This window comes from Rhea pennata, chromosome 1 (genome assembly GCF_028389875.1).
Source record: "Rhea pennata isolate bPtePen1 chromosome 1, bPtePen1.pri, whole genome shotgun sequence".
Taxonomy (NCBI): Eukaryota; Metazoa; Chordata; class Aves; order Rheiformes; family Rheidae; genus Rhea; species Rhea pennata.
Window position 1 is genome coordinate 121,199,259 of NC_084663.1, and position 18,068 is coordinate 121,217,326.

Consider the following 18,068-nt stretch of genomic DNA (forward strand, 5'->3'; position numbering starts at 1 on the left):
CATTTCATCGGTACGCTGAGTGCCTTAAGATGGTGGATGAACAGGCACAGCAAGGTTATGCTTGCCCAAGCATGATTTACCTCAGCCAAAGCCCAGTGGCAGGGCAGAGAAGAGAATTAATCTTCCTACTCTTTCAGCCTGCCTTTCATCAAGCCAGCCATAGGGACTTACCTTCGATCAGGGGAATCCGCAATGGCCAGAGAGGTAAGCGTCACAGGGTTTTCACTCAATATTTTGTGCAGCATCCCTCAAGGCTTAACAGCCCTCATGGCTCCTCTTGCATTCAGGAGGAGGAGAAAAAGCCAGGCTAGTTTTTCCTGTAATTGCCTTGCCCCTCCAAACCACAACTCATTGTTATTTTTTCAGAATTAGTAATTTAAACAATGAATTAACAACAGATTTCTATTGCAAGATTGTTTGTTACATCTCTAACCATAGCCTTTGCTAACATAAACACTTAGTGCCTGTTGAAAGGCAGCAGCCATATGGGTTTGCTGTTAATTTAACAGGATCACAGTAATCCCCTGTGCAGCAGAGAGATGTATTCCAATTAGAAAGCTTTGAATGTTTCTGTTACCTGTATCTGAAGATGATAAAGTTTTGCTGACTGGAGCACCATGGGAATGGATAGCTTGAATAGAGAAATCCTTTTCAATCACCTTTACTTTAACTGGCGTTTTCACAGGAGAATCTGAGAAGCAAGTTTCTTGGTTATTTATTTAAACTATTCAGGACACTTACAACACAGGTATAACAAATTCTTATTATTTTGGTTAAAGCCTGTTCAAAATGTGCCTGTGAAAGTTGTTTAACACAAATTCTCAACACATGTGAATGTGTTACCTGACCGCAAAAGACCTTTAAAGTTGAAGAATTTATTGTTTTTAAATATTTTACTGTAATACGCTAGACAATATCCACTTAAGTAAATGATCTACTTTGACAACTTAAAACAAGGCAGCTCTTTGTGTAACTTCACACAAAGACTGTTTTAGAGGTCTCACTTCCATACTTATCTCAAGAAGAACCAAAAAGCCTGCTCCTGAAAGGTACTCTTAAAAACCTCATCACAAGATGACACCAATCCTCATTAAAGATTGTCATCAAGATTAGAAGACACAGGATGGTCTGTCATCAGCAAGCATGCTAAGGGTCTGACACTAATGTGAAAAGTCAGCCACCAAAACCTTGTTCTTCTGCTTATGAAACTTAGAAAAGTGTACAAAATATTAAGTAGAGCATTAGCCACTCCTTTGGTTTGAGCAAGGCTTCATGAAAATTAAAAACCTGCTACTGAAAGATACAAAAGACACCCTTTACCACCAACACATCAGAGAAGTCTGGACGATAGCGGCCTCCATTCCCACCTTTCCCCAACTTCTGTTCCCCGCAGATAATCCTAATCGTGAACACAAAGTATTAGACCGCCTCACCTGTGCTCAGTGGGGAAGATCTCCCTTCTAGTCGAGGTTTGGTTTTCACAGCAGTTACAGTAGTGACTACAGTCCCACAGGGCATCACAGTTCGATCCTTTTCTATCTTGGTGCCTGGCACCGGAGAAGAAACTTGCCAAGACTTTAATTCATTAGGTTCTATAAAAGAGAACTAGGAAGACAAGATTTTTTGCTTTAGAGGCACAATTAAACAAGAACGACACTAACACTCCTACCTAGTAATCTTTTAAACATTTTTATCAACATTCAAGAGCCAAATTGCTAATTCTTCTGAAAGGCACAAATACATTCTGAAATGATACCATACAATACGAATGTGCTATTCTGACTTGGCCATACATTGCACTTTGCTGTGACTGACTAAAGCACAAGATGAGCATTCACAAGTACTTCCAGAAGTCAAAGAACACCACAAAAGCATTCAAATGCAGTACCTCGGCACTAATGGATCCTAGCTCAGGCCCAAGCTCTGGGCTGCTCTCGCTGGCCCAGCTGTTCAGCACAAAGCTTTGCTGGCCAGTAGGCTGTTTTCTGAACAAGTCAAGAGGTACAGTTGCCCTTGCCAACAAAGAACCTAGAAGAAATAAAAGCAACATAATCAGCACTCAGCTGAGCTGTAGTATACTTAAGGGTGAGAAGACAGGGAAGAGAAGAACAAAAGCAGCTAGTTGCAAGAACTGATTCTCACCACAGTAAGTTAGTTTTCAGAGCTTTCTTTCCTTTATGACTATTCCTCACGCATGGCCTAACACTGTGCAACAGAACAGAATGGAGACATCAAGCATTACCTGTTTGCTGCTATTTCTGGCCTTTTTTTCCCCTCTCTATACAGAATACTTAGAGGAAAAATAAAATTCATATATACTTGGAACATCACCACTAGGTTCTTAAATAATGTCCACAAAAATTACCTTTTATCTTTCATTTCAGAGGAAACTCCCTGGATTCCCATTAAATTAGTGTATCTCATTAGAAATATTCTTTCTTAATTTGAGTAAGAGCAGTTCTCTTATTTCTCCCGTTAGTTTACTAGCTACATTAGACGGGAGCAAACTAGTAGCAATATTACTGTATGATTGCAGGGATAAATGCTAGCTCTAAAAAAAAAAAAAAAATAAAAAAAAATAAAATAAAAAAAAATAAAATAGAGCAACCAAATACCTAATCTTACCCCAAGCCTGTAGGATTTCATTTACTGTTAAGAATGCTACAAGGAAGGAACTTGAGAGTTTCATGCTATTATTTTTTCCTATGAAATCCACAGACAGAGAGATTATTATATTCAGATTACCTTGCTAATATCACTCTATTTTGAGTTTTTCATTCAAACTTTTGGAAAAAACAGCTAAGGTGGTATGGAGGGAAGAAAAGTGACTGTCAGTGCAACCAAGTAGGGTATTTTTCTTCAAGAAACCAGACAGAGATTTACTTGCATTCTCAGTTCAAAGAAGAATGCTACTGACATTGTTTGAAAGACACATTATTAGAGATATTTGAGTACAGGCAATGCTACTCTTTTTTCAAGAATCAATATGCATTTTACTACTGTATATAGATCCCATAGCTTTAAATTAACCTTTTTTTTTTTTTTTTTTTTTTTTGAGGAAAATGAATCATGAAATGCATTCCTTAGAGTTCTGTTGCAATAGTCAGTTTGACTGTTTCCACTTCAAAAAACCCTACACAATTTTACAAACAGCATCTACTTCAGATAATTTTTGTAAAGCACTCACCTACCATTGACTTCTCAATCCTGAAAATAATCACTGATTATTTTCAAGGAATTACAACACTTTTTCATACCTAGACTACTAAAAGAAGAAACAAAATCCAGTATCATACACGCATTCCACTTGGCTATATTAATTATTAACTATGGCTTAGATAACATATTATTACCTAGGCCAGATTTAATAAATTATTAGCCAATACTTTAGCCACTCTAACAGACACCATGTAAAAGGAGATTTTTACTGCTGTGTGTGGAGAGTTTTGACCAATACTTTGTAGATTTTTCCTGAACTAAGTAAGATGAATACAACTGACAGTACCAAAACAAAAAAAAATAGCTGAACACCAAAAAATAACAATTCCTTTCTTATAGATGAAACCTGATATAAGCAGAGGCAAGTAAACTGATCTAAGAGGTAAAATACAGTTTCTCTTTCTAGCTAAAGCAAAACTTTGTACCAGCAAAAAAACATGTAGAGTATATTTAGAAGCATAGAATCACAGAATCAGTAAGGTTGGAAGGGACCTCTGCAGACCATCTAGTCCAACCTCCCCGCTCAGCAGGGTCACCTAGAGCGTGTTAGACAGGGTTGCATCCAGGCAGGCCTTGAAGATCTCCAGAGAAGGAGATTCCACAACCTCTCTGGGCAACCTGTGCCAGTGCTCTGCCACTCCCACAGGGAAGAAATTCCCCCTCACGTGCAGGCGGAACTTCCTGTGCTTCAGTTTCTGCCCATTGCCTCTTGTCCTGTCACACGGGACAACTGAAAAGAGTTTGTCCTCGTCCCCTTGACACCCTCCCTTCAGGCACTTGTACACATTGATAAGATCCCCTCTCAGTCTTCTCTTCCCCAGGCTGAAGAGGCCCAGCTCTTGCAGCTGTTCCTCACAGGGCAGGTGCTCCAGCCCTCTGATCATCTTCATAGCCCTACACTGGACTCTCTCTGGTATTTAAAGAATTTACAATGTGTCATCATTTTAATAAAGCCCAAATAATGAAGTACTTGGGAGTTTACAAGTTTACAAATCTCATATAAAATGCTCAGCATGCTCTCTAGTCTGAAAACCTACCTTCCCCCTAACCTTGCTAGAAATTCAATGCTTCTCCAACTAAAAATTCAATAGCGCAATGGATTTTTTTGCCATTGAAGGCTAGCTGTAACTACAGCAACAGAATCAAGTAGTAAAAACATTTAATTCTCCATGTTTTATATTTAATCCAATATAACTGGAATTACCGTGTTTTATACTGGGTAATGTCTAGGTGACCTCTGGGGCTCAAAAGGAAAGGATTTAGGATTGTTCATAATTTTCTGTCAGTCAGAGAAAGGCAAGGAAAGCATAACTTGAAAACAAAGTTACTCACAGTGGCCCTATTAAAAGTTTAGAAACCTGAAAAATAGGATATCAGCAGATGGAAGAATAAGGATACTGATAGGCTAGAAAGAAACACAGGCTCAAATCTTCTTTGCAATTTTAACTCTAACTAGGACAAAGAGAGACAGTGTACTTTCTCTTTTGTCCAGGCCTGCAGATGGAAGCAACTGTGTACATAGATAGCACTTAACTCACATGAGTTGGGTATCACCCAAGAACTCACACTGTAATTTTCCACATATTTTTTAACTCTAGGATCTTAATATGAAGACGGGCTTACAGAGATTATAATTGTTCCTCTATCTAGGGTTCTCCAGAGCCATTATTGAAGCGTACCTCATTTGGCTACCAAGATAAGTTGGTAAAATATATTTACACTTGAAAATAGGTTTCAGAAAATTTCTTATACATCTGTACAGCCAGGTAGAACTAAAAGAAGAATTATGTAAATATTTAGCAGTGCTCATGAAGTGATTATGCAAAATAATTCATTTTTAGTACTTACCGTCCAAGTTTCCATCTTCTATTTGCAGTTGCAATGCTTTTGATTTGGCACTTAATTCACTGTGAAGTAAATGAAACTATGTTAGGTCTTTGCATGCAAGTATTTTAATTCCCTTCACATTTATGAAGTTTTCCCCTTCCCTTTCTAGTTGCCAGCACCACAACTTCTCTTATCCTGCACTAAGCTGAAGCAGGCAGAATTGTTAGAGTGCTGGGAATGCTTTGTCCAGTTTCTCTTGGCCTCAGATAAGACCGAGGGAAGGGATTTTGGTCAGAAAGCAAGTTTGGGTATCTCCAGCATTGTTACAAAATGGCAGTTGCCCAAGATTTCAGAGGCTTTTCCTCTGCCCAGTAGCTTACAAACATTGCTGTTCAAGCTGATGCTGGTCCCTAGTCTGATTACTATAAAAAAGCCTTAAGAAGCTGTTTTATTCTTGAAAGTGAGTTTTTCCCAAATTTCTAAGTTGAGAGGCTGGAACAGGTCAATTAACAACTTAGTCAAGGCTGGGCAGTATCCTGCCAAAGCAGGAAAGTGTCCTGCAGAAGCAGGATGGAAGCAAGCAAATAAAGGATGGAACAAGTCTTATATGAAAAGAGTGAGCATAACTTTTCCAAAATAAGGCTCAAGAACATTTCAAAGAATAAGAATCAGTTGCTATGTAACAGAACCAGTATGAACTATTAGCAGAACTACTGTCATTTGTAATACTTTATGAGATGGATTAGGCAAGAGATACAAAAACTTTCCCTCCACTTAAGCCTGTGAAGCAAACTCAGTACCTACTGAGGAATCTTCTAATAAAACTTTATTTTATATCTTTTTCAGTACGTATTCTACCAAAAACCTTGAGGGCATGCATGTATGTATTTTGTTTTTCTATGTTTCCAAATCAGGATGATGTGATGTTGGCTGCAGACATCTCACATGCATCAGATGCCTTGGGATGTTATCTGTGTAGCAGCTTTCAACCTTTCCCTGCCACTGTCATGACCTTCTGTACCTCTAGAAGTTCAAAAGAAAGCATCTCAAAGGTATTAATTGCTCCTCTTCCCTATAAAGCTAAAGCAGAGACTGACACAGTGGTCAGCAACACTGGTCTTCAAGCTAGTGAGGTATTTTATTTGAAGGAAAAAAAGGGAGGGGGAGAAATGAACATGAAAGAAAGTATGCAGACAAATCCTGATCATTTATCTTTAAAAATCCCACAGGACTTCCCCAAGCTTACTTCAGGCACTTTTAAAAAAAAATACCCAACACCACGGAAAACCCAGCATTAACCTTAGTGTGAAGGCCAAATTCCAGCCAACTTAGTCACATCCTGCTTGCTTGCCCTCTCTCTGCACTTTCAATAGGAAAGGGCATCCTTATAAACTTCCTGTCTGAGAGCACTAGGTAGGTATCTGTTCTGCGACACTGAACAGACATGCTGTTCCACCAACAGATGGCTGAAGTGATTCACAAACCCAGTGGATGAAGCACTTTGAGATACTCCAGAATAGAAAGCTGCTACAAAGTGAGTTTGTTTTTCTTACTATGGGAAAGAAATCACATCATGTTAATCCCCAAGTCTTGATGCACACTGCCACAGAAGAATACAGTCTGATCTGCGGCTTTCCATGAAGTCCTAGACGCTTGAAGCTAAAACTAGGCTACGTAAGAAAAAAGAAAAAAAAAGTCACTGGACTGCATGCGTCTTAAGGAGGAAAGCTTCCTAGCTGTTTTTCTAGTTGGCAGAAAGATGAGAAACAGGAACACACACAGGCCATATTTCTCCATCTGACAACATTAAAAAATGAAGCCTTTCAGTGTGGTCATACAAAATTAACTTTTCTTTGCTGTCTGTAGTGATTTCAGATCTCCCCCAGCTCTCACACATTCAAGGGGACCAGTGTTCTTTAAGTTCTATGCAACTCCAGATGACCAGTCTGGTGCCTTCTTTTACATCAAGCAAACCCCACCCCCAACCCAGCATACCCATTTCTGCAGTGTGCACACATGTAAAATTCACAATGAGCAAGAAGAAAGATCTGTGCACTGAACACTCACTGCCCCTCAAAGTTGTGGAGAAGCATACAAAAGTTCAGAGCATTCTCAAGAAGAGCACTCAGCACTGACAGGAGCAGCATCAAATGCACATTCACTTTCTTACAAGCTAAGCCTCTGCTTTATGAGAGAAGGAATGCATACAGTGGATGCCAGGTTGCGACCAGACAGTGAAGAAAACATCATAAAAGAAACCAAGTAGCACTATTCTTTAATATCCATCTCTCTCTCTCTCTCTCTCTCTCTCTATATATATATATATTAAAAAAAATATATATATTTTGTGTGTGTATGTATACACATACATACACATATACAGAGAGAGAGAGAGAGAGAGACGAAGGAAGGGAGGGAAGGAGGAGTGAAACTGCAGTGGGATAGGAAAGCTACAGAAACAAAGGCACCAGGTGCATCTCACATGAATACCCTGGTAAAAAAAAGCTGCATCTGCAGTACATCACATGGCAGCATCTCTTCCTGTTTTCCTGGGAAGCTGCTTGTGCTTTCACATGTTCGCATCTAAAGCCACTAGAGAAACTCACCTTTGATCCACTCCATCAATGGCTCCCACACTCAACTCAAACAATACAGAAGCTACCAAATATTTTCTGCTCTGCCACTAAAAGGCAGAAATGAAAATAATTTTAGAACTGTTTTCTTTTGATTGTGTGCATAGAAGCTGTATAAATCACAAAACTGTGCAAGCCACCAAAATCCTCATTTTTGTTCTACAGAAAGATCTGGTTAGTTTTACTCTCTCCTTTTAGTAACAGTTACCATTCTTTCAGACAGTCAATTTTTTCCACACATTTGTATTTCCCATTGGAGGGAGGGGTGGGAGAGAAATCACACTTCCTGAAACGCCGTTTTCAAGAAAAAATGAACTCAAAACCTTGCCAACACCTTTTTTTTGGCACTTACTTAAAGCACAGGGTAATTTATCATGCCTGTCATTGCTATCATTTAATAAAGTCAGATATTTGCCAGGGAAGATCTAGACCTATTTGATCTCTTATCCATGAAAAGGGTAATTAAGTATCCTGAGGTCCTTACTAGTGCCAGATTTCTGAGGCCACCTGACACACTTGACAGGACATATTTCAAAATATCATTTTTCCCTTGAAACCTTGCATAGCTTAAAGAAAAAAATTTTTTTTACTATGAAAGTGTTCTCAGTAAGTTACTTACAAGATAAACTCTTCTTTCCAAAAGACATTTGCAGCATTTTTGGCTACAGAGCTGGAAAACTTCTGTATAGGGTCATTCAACTGAAGTATACACACAAGGTTTGTGCTGCCTATAAGGACAAAGAACAATCAATATCCAGATATTAATATTCCATCACCAGTAGGCACACTTACTCAAAAGAAAGTAAGACTCTCACCCTTATGCACTGCCCATTTGAACGAACTATTGCAAACACTTCCTCATCCACCCATAGAATAAATTTCCATTCAGTTTGTACTCCATCTGCATTAATGGCTGTGGTCAAGACTGGGACATCATTGTCCTGTAAACTGCTCAACATAGTGTAAAACACGACGACCTGATTTATATTCTGGCACGAAGCAAAAAGTTGCATGAAGGCATAAAAAGACAAAATGCTAAAAAAAAAAAGCTTCTAAAAAAAAAAAAAGATCAGATGTTTTCAAAGTTCGTACTGGGCAAACTCACAGTGGTTTCTTCAGAAATCAAAGTTTTTTTTTTTTAAAACAAGTTTTTTTTAAGCAAGTGAACAATCACAGCAGTGTTAATTAACAGTGGCTTTAAGGACTGTAGCTTTTAACAAATCCACGGCATTTTAGAGTCTTGGTCTGTAGATCTATATCCTGATCTTGCAGCTTGGTAGAGTCACTAACTGGCATATTGGAATAGTTACACTGCTATTCCACAGGGAAATAGTTTGCACAATGTGTTGCTTATAAAATAATTTCTTTTGTTTGTTTTTTACAGCATCAGAAATCCTCAGTCTTGGAGTACCAAAATATCAAGGAGAGCAGCAAGAAGCTCAGTACTGACTTTGTGCAAATCAAACACAAGATATACTGCCTCTCATTCTCTAGAAGAATCTAGGTTTATATTTAGTATCATCAACTTAAAATTATCCTCTGCTGGTGTATCTGGGCTGTGGATGAGCCCTATCACAGGCACACGAGCAGCTTGAGCCTGGCAAGGTTATTAGAGGAGACAAAGCACTATGTACATGCAGCTTATTTGTGATCTAACCCTGGAATAAGTAGTTTAGCTGCTTTCACAGCATGCTGAGCCTGAGTTAATGAACCTGGGGCAGTTTTCTGTGAAGCCAGCCATATGTCTCTGTGGCATGCTTCTGCTGCCAGCAGCGCTAAGCAGCCTGGCGCAGAAACACTTGCATAGCTGTGCCTGGAATCACACTGGAGCCACCAACTGAGTGATAGCGAAACAAGGTATTTCAACATCACTGCCCTGCACTCTCTGGTCTAAACAACTAACAGTTTTTTCCTTTATATCAGAAATCACACTTTTCCCCAGTTGATGTACTGTGGACCATATGATTCTAATCTAGGACAAATGTTGGTTTATATATGTAAAATAAAACGACAAAAATAAGCACAACCTATAAGCAAAGGCCAATTCTGCCACAGATTGCTCGCCAGTTGAGCTACTATGCCTATGGGCAAGCCACAAGCGCCTATAAAACAGGTTAGCAATCCATGGTTTATCTTAATGATCCAGAGAACACCCTCTCTCCTTCCCCAACCCACCGCATATCTGTGCAGCTTAGTCTGCAATGTTGCAGACTCTTACTGCGTCTTGGTGAGCTGCAATGTGATGATTAATGACTGTTGCAAGGCAATGCCAAGAAAAGGAAGGGAACAATAGTTAAAAGGCAGCAGGCCAAATCCAGAAGCTAGCATTGCCAGCTGTGCAATATTTCCATTGCATTTAAAGTGAGTGACCAGCTAAACCCCAGTATGTAATTGATTTCTCCTACTAAATTCCAGAGCTGCTAAGGAAGCAGCAAAATTTCCTCCATTTCCTTTTAGAAGAACAAATGATTATTTGGATGTAAAGATCTGAGTTATCACAGCAGAGCATAATAATTGTCCCCTCTTCCCCTCATTTTCAAGGAGGGGGAGGAATATATGTAGGAATGCTTTATCATATGCACTCCATGCTTATAAAGGTAACTCATGACTTTTAAAGGCACTTCAAATTAGGTTGCCCTCCCTCATTCCTTCAAAAAAGGGGCAAGCAGAGGAAGCCAAATGATCAGCTCTTTTGAAAAGCTTAGCTTGCACTATGGAATTGTAGCATAATAATGAATTCTTAATGATTTTTTTTTTTAAAACAATCTACAGTTTCCAGCATGGTTTTATTTATACTTGACAGTATAAAGTCTGAAAAGACTTCCAGAATAACTACAAAAATAAATTGTTTCTAATAAACAGTCTGTAGAAAGTTTTAGAGAAATCACTTCCAAACAGGATGAGCAAAATAGCATTATGCAACAATCTGGGGCAGAAACTTATTGTACCTCACTGAAAAAAAGAGTACTGTAAGTAGGATATTTATCCAAAATTAATGCCTTCACCATCTTAGCAGCCACAAACTGCCACTAAAAAAAAACAGTTGAGTTGTTAGTGACCATCAGTTACAGGACCTCAAATTCGCATTTTCTGTGACAAAATCTGAAATATGCTTGTTCATGCCTCAAGCCATGATGCAGGCATGCTTGCACTTGAAGAAGATTTAATACTTGTTAGACAGGCTTGGAGCTTCTTTCCTAAGCCAACAGTGCAACTTCATTAGGTAGTGACCTCTTTTTTGGCTTCATTCTCCATTTGAGCCTCCTTCCCCCCCCCCCCCCCAAAGATACTTTATTGGAGGAGAAAAAACAATGACAACAAAATACAACCTTTTTAAGTTTACACAAAGGAGGAGAGTTTTAGATATATCAACAAATAGCTCAAAGTAAAGCAGCTGTAAAAATACAGTAATACTGAATCAAACAAACCTCACTGCTATCATCTTAATGAAGAGTTGGTTTGGAGCCTGCCCCTCCATCTTGGGTATACTTAAAGAGGTAACTTTGAGAAATTAAAAATAAACTCCAGAATAATAATCAACCCATTTTCTAAATTATGTTCAATGTGTTAAAAAAGGATGGATTTTTTTTTTTTAACAGAACGATCAAGATGTTTAAATAATCAAGCGACCTAAAACATACAGGCTTTTTATAAACATGACTAAATCCATCTACAGCAAATGCTTACAGCTTGTTTTGGGACAAGTTTGTAAACTACAAATGAACTACCAAATGATTTCAGCAGAAAAAAAAACTCAGCTTGAAAATAAGCAGCATCATATGGACTACATTACCTGCAGCATTTTCATCAGTTAGTTTTACCGTGATGTTCTTTACTAGTAGTTTCAGCTCATGAGCCCTTGGAGGTTTAGGTGGACTAGTGCCCTGAGGGACAACGCTTATGTTTTGTACATTCTGTGAAAAGCAAGCAAAACAAGAAGGATCGTGCATACGCAAATACCAAATATTATAACTTTGTCACATTAATATAGTGAAGTAGACATCTGATGTGGTGTAACATCAACAAATAGCCACATGGAATTATAATCACAAAGTCTTCAGTGTCAGAGGCTATGTTATTTTAAGGTTTGTGTTCCAGTTGTTTCTGATCACTGAATTGTGCTAAACTTACTCAGTCGTGGGTCAGGAATAGATAATAAAAACACTGACCAGAAAGAGACTTATCAAAAGGTTTAAGTAGGAATAAAAACTTACCTGTACCTCCTTTATATCTGTAGGCTTTGTACTCAGCACCACAGATGCGGAAACTGAACTGAAGAGGTTCTTCAAAACATCTCTGAGTGTTTCAGATATTGCACATATCCCTGCTGTCTGTCCCTAAGAAGAAACAAACAATCATGCTTCAAAAAATTAAGAGGAATAAGAGTTAAGGCAAAAAATTGATTTGGTACATCCATACTACCAAAGCTATCCAAAATTAATGTTTTGAAAGAGAGAAAAAGATTTCTGCTGACAACAGCAAAATGTACCAAGATACCATGCAAACCATTGCTTAATCTTAGATCTTAAGCACTAAAGGAAAACTGGAAATATGCACTAAAAAAGTCACAAAATGTTCTGAGAGTTCATGAAGCAGAACCATTACTAGCCACAAAAAGGAAAAAAAAAAAAAAAAAAAGAGTTTCATTATCAGGTTATATCTTATGATGTTGTTTTAAATTTTGTTGTACTACTATGCACTTCACCAGGAGAGCAGGTCAGGTCATCAGATGAGTAGATTGGCACAGTTCCACTGATTTAATAGGAGTTATGCCAGCCTGCAACAGCTGAGAACAAGCTAATCCTGTGCTGCACAAAAAAAATTATTATAGCATCTGTCTGTGACTTCAACTTTGCTAAAAAGTGCACTGTATGGATGGATAGTCATGCTGCTCCAAGAAACTGACTCGTGTTTGCCCACCCAAAAATCTCATGATAACCTGCATTTAACAACACCTGCTTACATACTTCCTCTTTGATGCATCAGAACATATCACAGATTTTGCTTATATATGCAGCTTCAAGTAATTGCTTGTGAAGTTTATGAAGACAATGAGCCATCCCTGTGACCCTGGCAAAAGTCTGCTTTCAGTATCACAGTACTGAGAAGTTCTGTTCTGCTTAGTGTCTTAAATTGCGTGAGTTTTGAAGTTAAGTTAATCACAGAAAGCGCAGTTTGATACTCTGTTGCTCTGAACATAGTTCAGGAAGACTCTCAGTGAGGTTTGTTCTCTATTCCTTAGGAAATCATGAAGCAGGAGACAAATCTGACCTAAACTACATGGGACTCATCCATCTTTTCTTAGCTGGAATCACATTTGAGAGATTGTACTACTACAGAACAAAGCTTTTAAGGAAAGGGAACTGATTTACAGATGTAGGTGCAGAAGAGTTGGACAATTCCATAATTACAAGGCAGAAAAAAATGTGTTCTTCTGCACGCTGTATTGTAATGAGAGCACACCTATAACAAGTGAGCCATGGCTGATTCAGAGACTAAGTAGTGCCTACAAGCGAAACCTTTCTGCAGAAGACCACGCACCTTGATGACAGGGACACTGAATTTGCATCAATGGGGAGCTCAAGTGAGGAACTGAAAGCTTAATCCTGGCATTTGAGCACTTAGACTGTGCACTATCAGCTGTCAACACTTCCCACTAGCGTACCTGATCCACATTAGTGCAGCCACACAACATAAAGCCATGAGGAGGTGAAAGCTCAAGTCTGAAACAACCATCTCTGAGTAAAGCTGTACAGGTCTGCTACCCTGGACATCTTGCACCAAGGTCCTCTGCTATAGAGACCTTGGGCTCTTTGACATACTGTTCCCAGCACAAGAGAGATCACAAGAGATCACTTCAGAAGTCTCAATCACATTTTAAGTGTAGGAAAACTACATGGAATTATTTTTGCAGTTGTGAAGGTATGCTTGCAGCTTGCACAACAGGTCAAACAAATTTGGAGCAACAGCCCTTTCCCAATTATTGGAGCATTATGGAAGCACCTAGGCTGTTTCATAAAAATCCCAAGAATGTTGTGTAGAGAGCACTACCTGTTTCACTACCTTCTTCTGTAATCACCTTTTGATGATATGTAGCTACCGTTCAAAACGTACAAAAGTATCAGTTGATTCCACTGAAAGTAATTTTGCTTTGTTCATGCTGTGTTCCCTAAAGCAGCTGCCAAAGAAGCAGCAGCACATTTCTGCAACTTGCTGATAATATTCCACAGCTTTTAAAAAATATTAATAAAGTAAACTAGACCAAAGTCTCGGTTTCAATAATCATCTTTGTGACACATAACTAAGCAGATATATTGTTTTAAGTTTTCATAACTTGGGAGGTGGTTTTGCTGCCCCAGAACTTACTTAAATACTGCTTGATGAAGCAAGTTGTAAAATTCAAGCCAGCTCTAATTTGCCATCAAATTGGTCTGACATTTAATTTTGATAACAATGGCCACAATAGTAATTGGACTTCTATTCATAGGCATTTTCTGATATTTCCACAGTCATTGGCAAAGCAATTTGGTTAGAGTCTCTTTTCAGCCAACCTCATTTTTAGCCATCATGGTTTGGAAAGAAATGCTTGACCACACCTCACTTCACTAGAAGATAAGCCATAGTGGCTTAATTGCCAACCAGAAAGATTTAAGACAACACATCTTACCTTGAGCTTGATATGGATTAGGGGTCTGCAGTCAACTACCGTGGCTAGCATGAGGCACGGCAGTTCACTAAGTCACATTAACATCATGACATGTAGAACCAAGCCCTGCCAGTCATCCAGGTGCCCAAATGTAGCTCAGGTTCATCCAGTTTTTAATCAACAGAAAATAAACTCTTATTATTTTTACCTTGTCTGCCTGATGACAGAACCGCTGTGTAGATGATGATCAGCACTTAAAGTTCTTTATTTGTGCACAAATATTTCTCTCAAAAGAGGAAAAACCAAGACACAAAAGCTGTCATTAAAGTTTAGGAGCTGAACAAATTTCCAAGGTATAGGTTGCTGATGGGTTTCAGCTCTGTTTGCTTTCCCTCCTCCCCCAATGCTAATAGACATTTCAAAGTGAAAATAAAGCCCTGAAATATTAAGAACTTAACAGGCTTGTTCTAAAAAGCACAGGCCAAGCAGAGTGAGTTGTAACTGCTTTGTAACTCTGGCATCAGGCATCTTTCAAAAAGCAGGTTATAAAGTCGAGTCAAATACATTGACTGTGGCAGTCATTTGCATTTGTCAGTAAGTAGTTAATGATTGTTCAATATGTGGATAATCAACATGCTAGTCCAATGCACAAAGGTGATTTATGTTGCTACACATGGAATAAAGCTAATTTTTAATGAGACCTCCAGTCAGAAAAGTGACCTTACAAAACAAAAGCAAGAGAAACATAGTGCATCCACTGTTGTAAGAAAGGCATAACAGTTACCATTCTTGTCATCCTCCCCTGGCTCCAATAAAAAGAATTATGAAAAGTAAAAGGCAGAAGAAAGGCTCAAATCATAAAGGAACTTTTTCAGGAGACTTGTAAATAAAGCCCCAGTGACTCAGTGCGTATATACTAAGGTAACATGCAAATCAGAAAGCCTCAAGATACTTTTACATCACCTACCTTTTCCTTAAAAATCTTTAGTTTTTCGGAGCTGTTTCTGACCTAGGGTTGCCAGATTCCAAGGCTGATTTAAGCTAAAGAATGGCAACTTTGTAATTACTTTGATGGGAATATCATTACAAATTTTTTAGAAGTGGTCCGAAAGAAGGTATTTGGGAATAGCTATTTTTCACATCTTAACAAATATTTTTCATCTACATTTAAAGTCATTTGTCTGTGAAACGCTTCAGTAATCTTGAGAGATGCTCCTAGATTTCAGAGATTCAGGGTTCTGACTGATGACTTAGCAAATTTCACTAAAACAGTTTAAGACACTACTGCCAAGAGATAACTATCTTACTCTTCTACCAGAACAGTCAGCAGAAAGGAACAAGCATTTTTGCTTCAATTGTTCCAGCTTGGGTTGGTATGTTAGCTCTAGCGACTTTCATAGTTAATCTAAAGCAATAGTTTGGGTTTTGCACTGAAGAATCTGAGACAGTTTGTCTAAGGCCTCTCCAAACCCAGACAACATTTTTGCATTAGACAATTTGTTACAACAAATAAATAAAACTTACTGACTGACCTCCTGCACTGATGGCTGGATTTCAAAATTGGTTTCAGAGGCATTAATGAGGAACCACTCAACTTTGACATCTTCTCCCTTGTCTTTCACGTAGAGCTGAAGCTGTTGATATGAAAGAAGATATGGGAGACTGCTTTGGTATTCTTTAACAAAACGGTAAGCCACTAAGTCACCCTCCATACTAAGGCTCGCCAAAGCAAGAATGATACCAGTTTCTGAGTGAACAAACGCCACAGCGACAGTCTAAGAAGACAGAAGGTACCTAAGCTTTGAGAATGTATGCCAGTCAAAAAAGGGCATTTTTTGTTCTGTGCATTTGAGTAGTCTACCCAAAGTGCTATTTATCCAATATTCCTACTGAAGAAGCTTACTTCACATATTTATCACTTGCATTGGATGAATTGCATTATTATTAAATAATTATTTAATATTATTAAATGTTTTACCTGAGTCAAATTGAGCTTGTATGCACTTTGCAAATACAAGATGAAAACCTGAAATCACCTTTCAGATCTTGCAGCTTAGCCATGGGATTAGATACAATAACAACAAAAAAAGAGAGAGAATAGATAACACTTTACCTGCAAGTGAAGTGGAGACAGTTTCACACTGTATGACTGACTTTCTGCAGTAGTGGGTGAAGTATGCAAGACATTGACAGCAAATGTAATGGAATCTCCCACAACATTACAAGAAACCACCTAAAGAAAGGAAAGGTGGGGGGAGACAAAGGAAGAGAGAAAACAATTTAGTCATTAGAAGAATGTATGGGGAAGGTAGGAAATGAATTAAGAAGGACTTTAAGCTAATAGAATTAAGCTAAATTCCGTAGACGGAAGATTTCCAGGCACTTCTTACCGCCTTCCATACATTCAGTTCTAAAAATGGTACATCATATTTTCACTTCTGGACACAATTTAATATCTAGCAATTATGGTATTCTCTAGAACTCCTTTTGTATTGTCATCTAATACAAAACACACACACATATATATGTGTATACACACACACACACTCAAAAGTTTTGAGCTTCAAAAGAAATTCATTCCTCTTCCTCTCCTTCAAACTAAACATCCTATCACATGATAGCTGGTTTTACCTGACATTAGTTTCTGAATCAAAGAAGTGATCTAAACAAGATTGCTTTTAGTGGTATCTCACAAATAGGGAACTTTGTCAGAACACTGCTGCTGTAAAGAAGAGGATTTTGGTCAAGGAATTCCAGTTCCCAACAGGATAGGGAAGAACAGGAGGCTTTTAATAGCTATTCAAGTTTTTGATTAAACCAAGAAAGGCCCTGAAATCCAGTAATGAAACTAAATGTTTGAGACAAGTTTGTATGCCACTTAACTGCAATATACTTAATTAAGTACACTCCCGCACTTTTACATGCGGTAATTTAACTTGTTATCGCACCAAGTTTACAAACAGAATCATTTTTTTTCTCCCGCTTCTCTGCAAATCAACTTAGGCTCCAGAACTACTGTTCAAAATTCAAAGAACATACAGAAAGCATCTTGCAGCACAGAAAAGCCCCTGACACAGAAGACAGAAATCATTCATTAGGGTCACAGAGAGAAATTCACTTTGCAAACAGCTAAGCTGGTTGCAGAAAGCTATTTCTCACTGTTCCTCTGTGGCTACTGTCTCCACAGCTTCAACATTTGAAAGGATAGTGTGAATACTCCTTAAATTGATTCAAGTAAAGTTAACCAGGTTAATGCAATGCACAAATAATTTTCTGCAAGATTCATTTGATGGAAACTCTGTACGTACGCTATTATATTTGTGTGCTTTACTGATTCATTTATGGACACTGAAATTGAAGTTGAAGGCTTTAAAATGAACCATGTACCTTCCAGAAGATCCTTATCAGTCTCCTCTTAAATATATTTCATCTTCTGGGGCTCTATAGAAGATATTATAAGAAGCACCAGAGCATTATCAAGAGTTTCAGAGCATATCCATTAAGGTAGAGACTTAATTACAAAGGAGCAGGAAAGAGAGATAGGCGCAGGAGCCAAACCAAAATCCCAATCACACTCACAAACAGCGAGATTTGCTTTTTCAGGTTTATGTCTTTGGCCAAAGATAGTTTGGAAGTAGAAAAATACATTTCCCTCATTACTCCCATTCCTCAAAATCTAATTCCTTTGAAATTAATTTATATTCCCTACTCCTGTACAATCAACATGAACAACCACTATATGA

General features: G+C 38.3%; 1 protein-coding gene across 4 annotated transcripts in view; it reads right to left on the reverse strand.

The window, feature by feature from the left end:
- Positions 1–18,068, reverse strand: part of C2CD2 (C2 calcium dependent domain containing 2) — a 42,580-nt gene that overhangs the window by 13,075 nt on the left and 11,437 nt on the right. For all 4 annotated transcript variants that reach the window (XM_062599188.1, XM_062599205.1, XM_062599197.1 and 1 more), the window contains exons 3-11: positions 16,439–16,558; positions 15,858–15,959; positions 11,894–12,016; positions 11,473–11,593; positions 8,299–8,407; positions 5,068–5,126; positions 1,889–2,028; positions 1,434–1,605; positions 578–691 (exon numbers count right to left, since the gene is read on the reverse strand). In XM_062599188.1, coding sequence (XP_062455172.1) covers positions 578–691; positions 1,434–1,605; positions 1,889–2,028; positions 5,068–5,126; positions 8,299–8,407; positions 11,473–11,593; positions 11,894–12,016; positions 15,858–15,959; positions 16,439–16,558 — 1,060 coding nt within the window. The remainder of the gene's footprint in view (positions 1–577; positions 692–1,433; positions 1,606–1,888; positions 2,029–5,067; positions 5,127–8,298; positions 8,408–11,472; positions 11,594–11,893; positions 12,017–15,857; positions 15,960–16,438; positions 16,559–18,068) is intronic.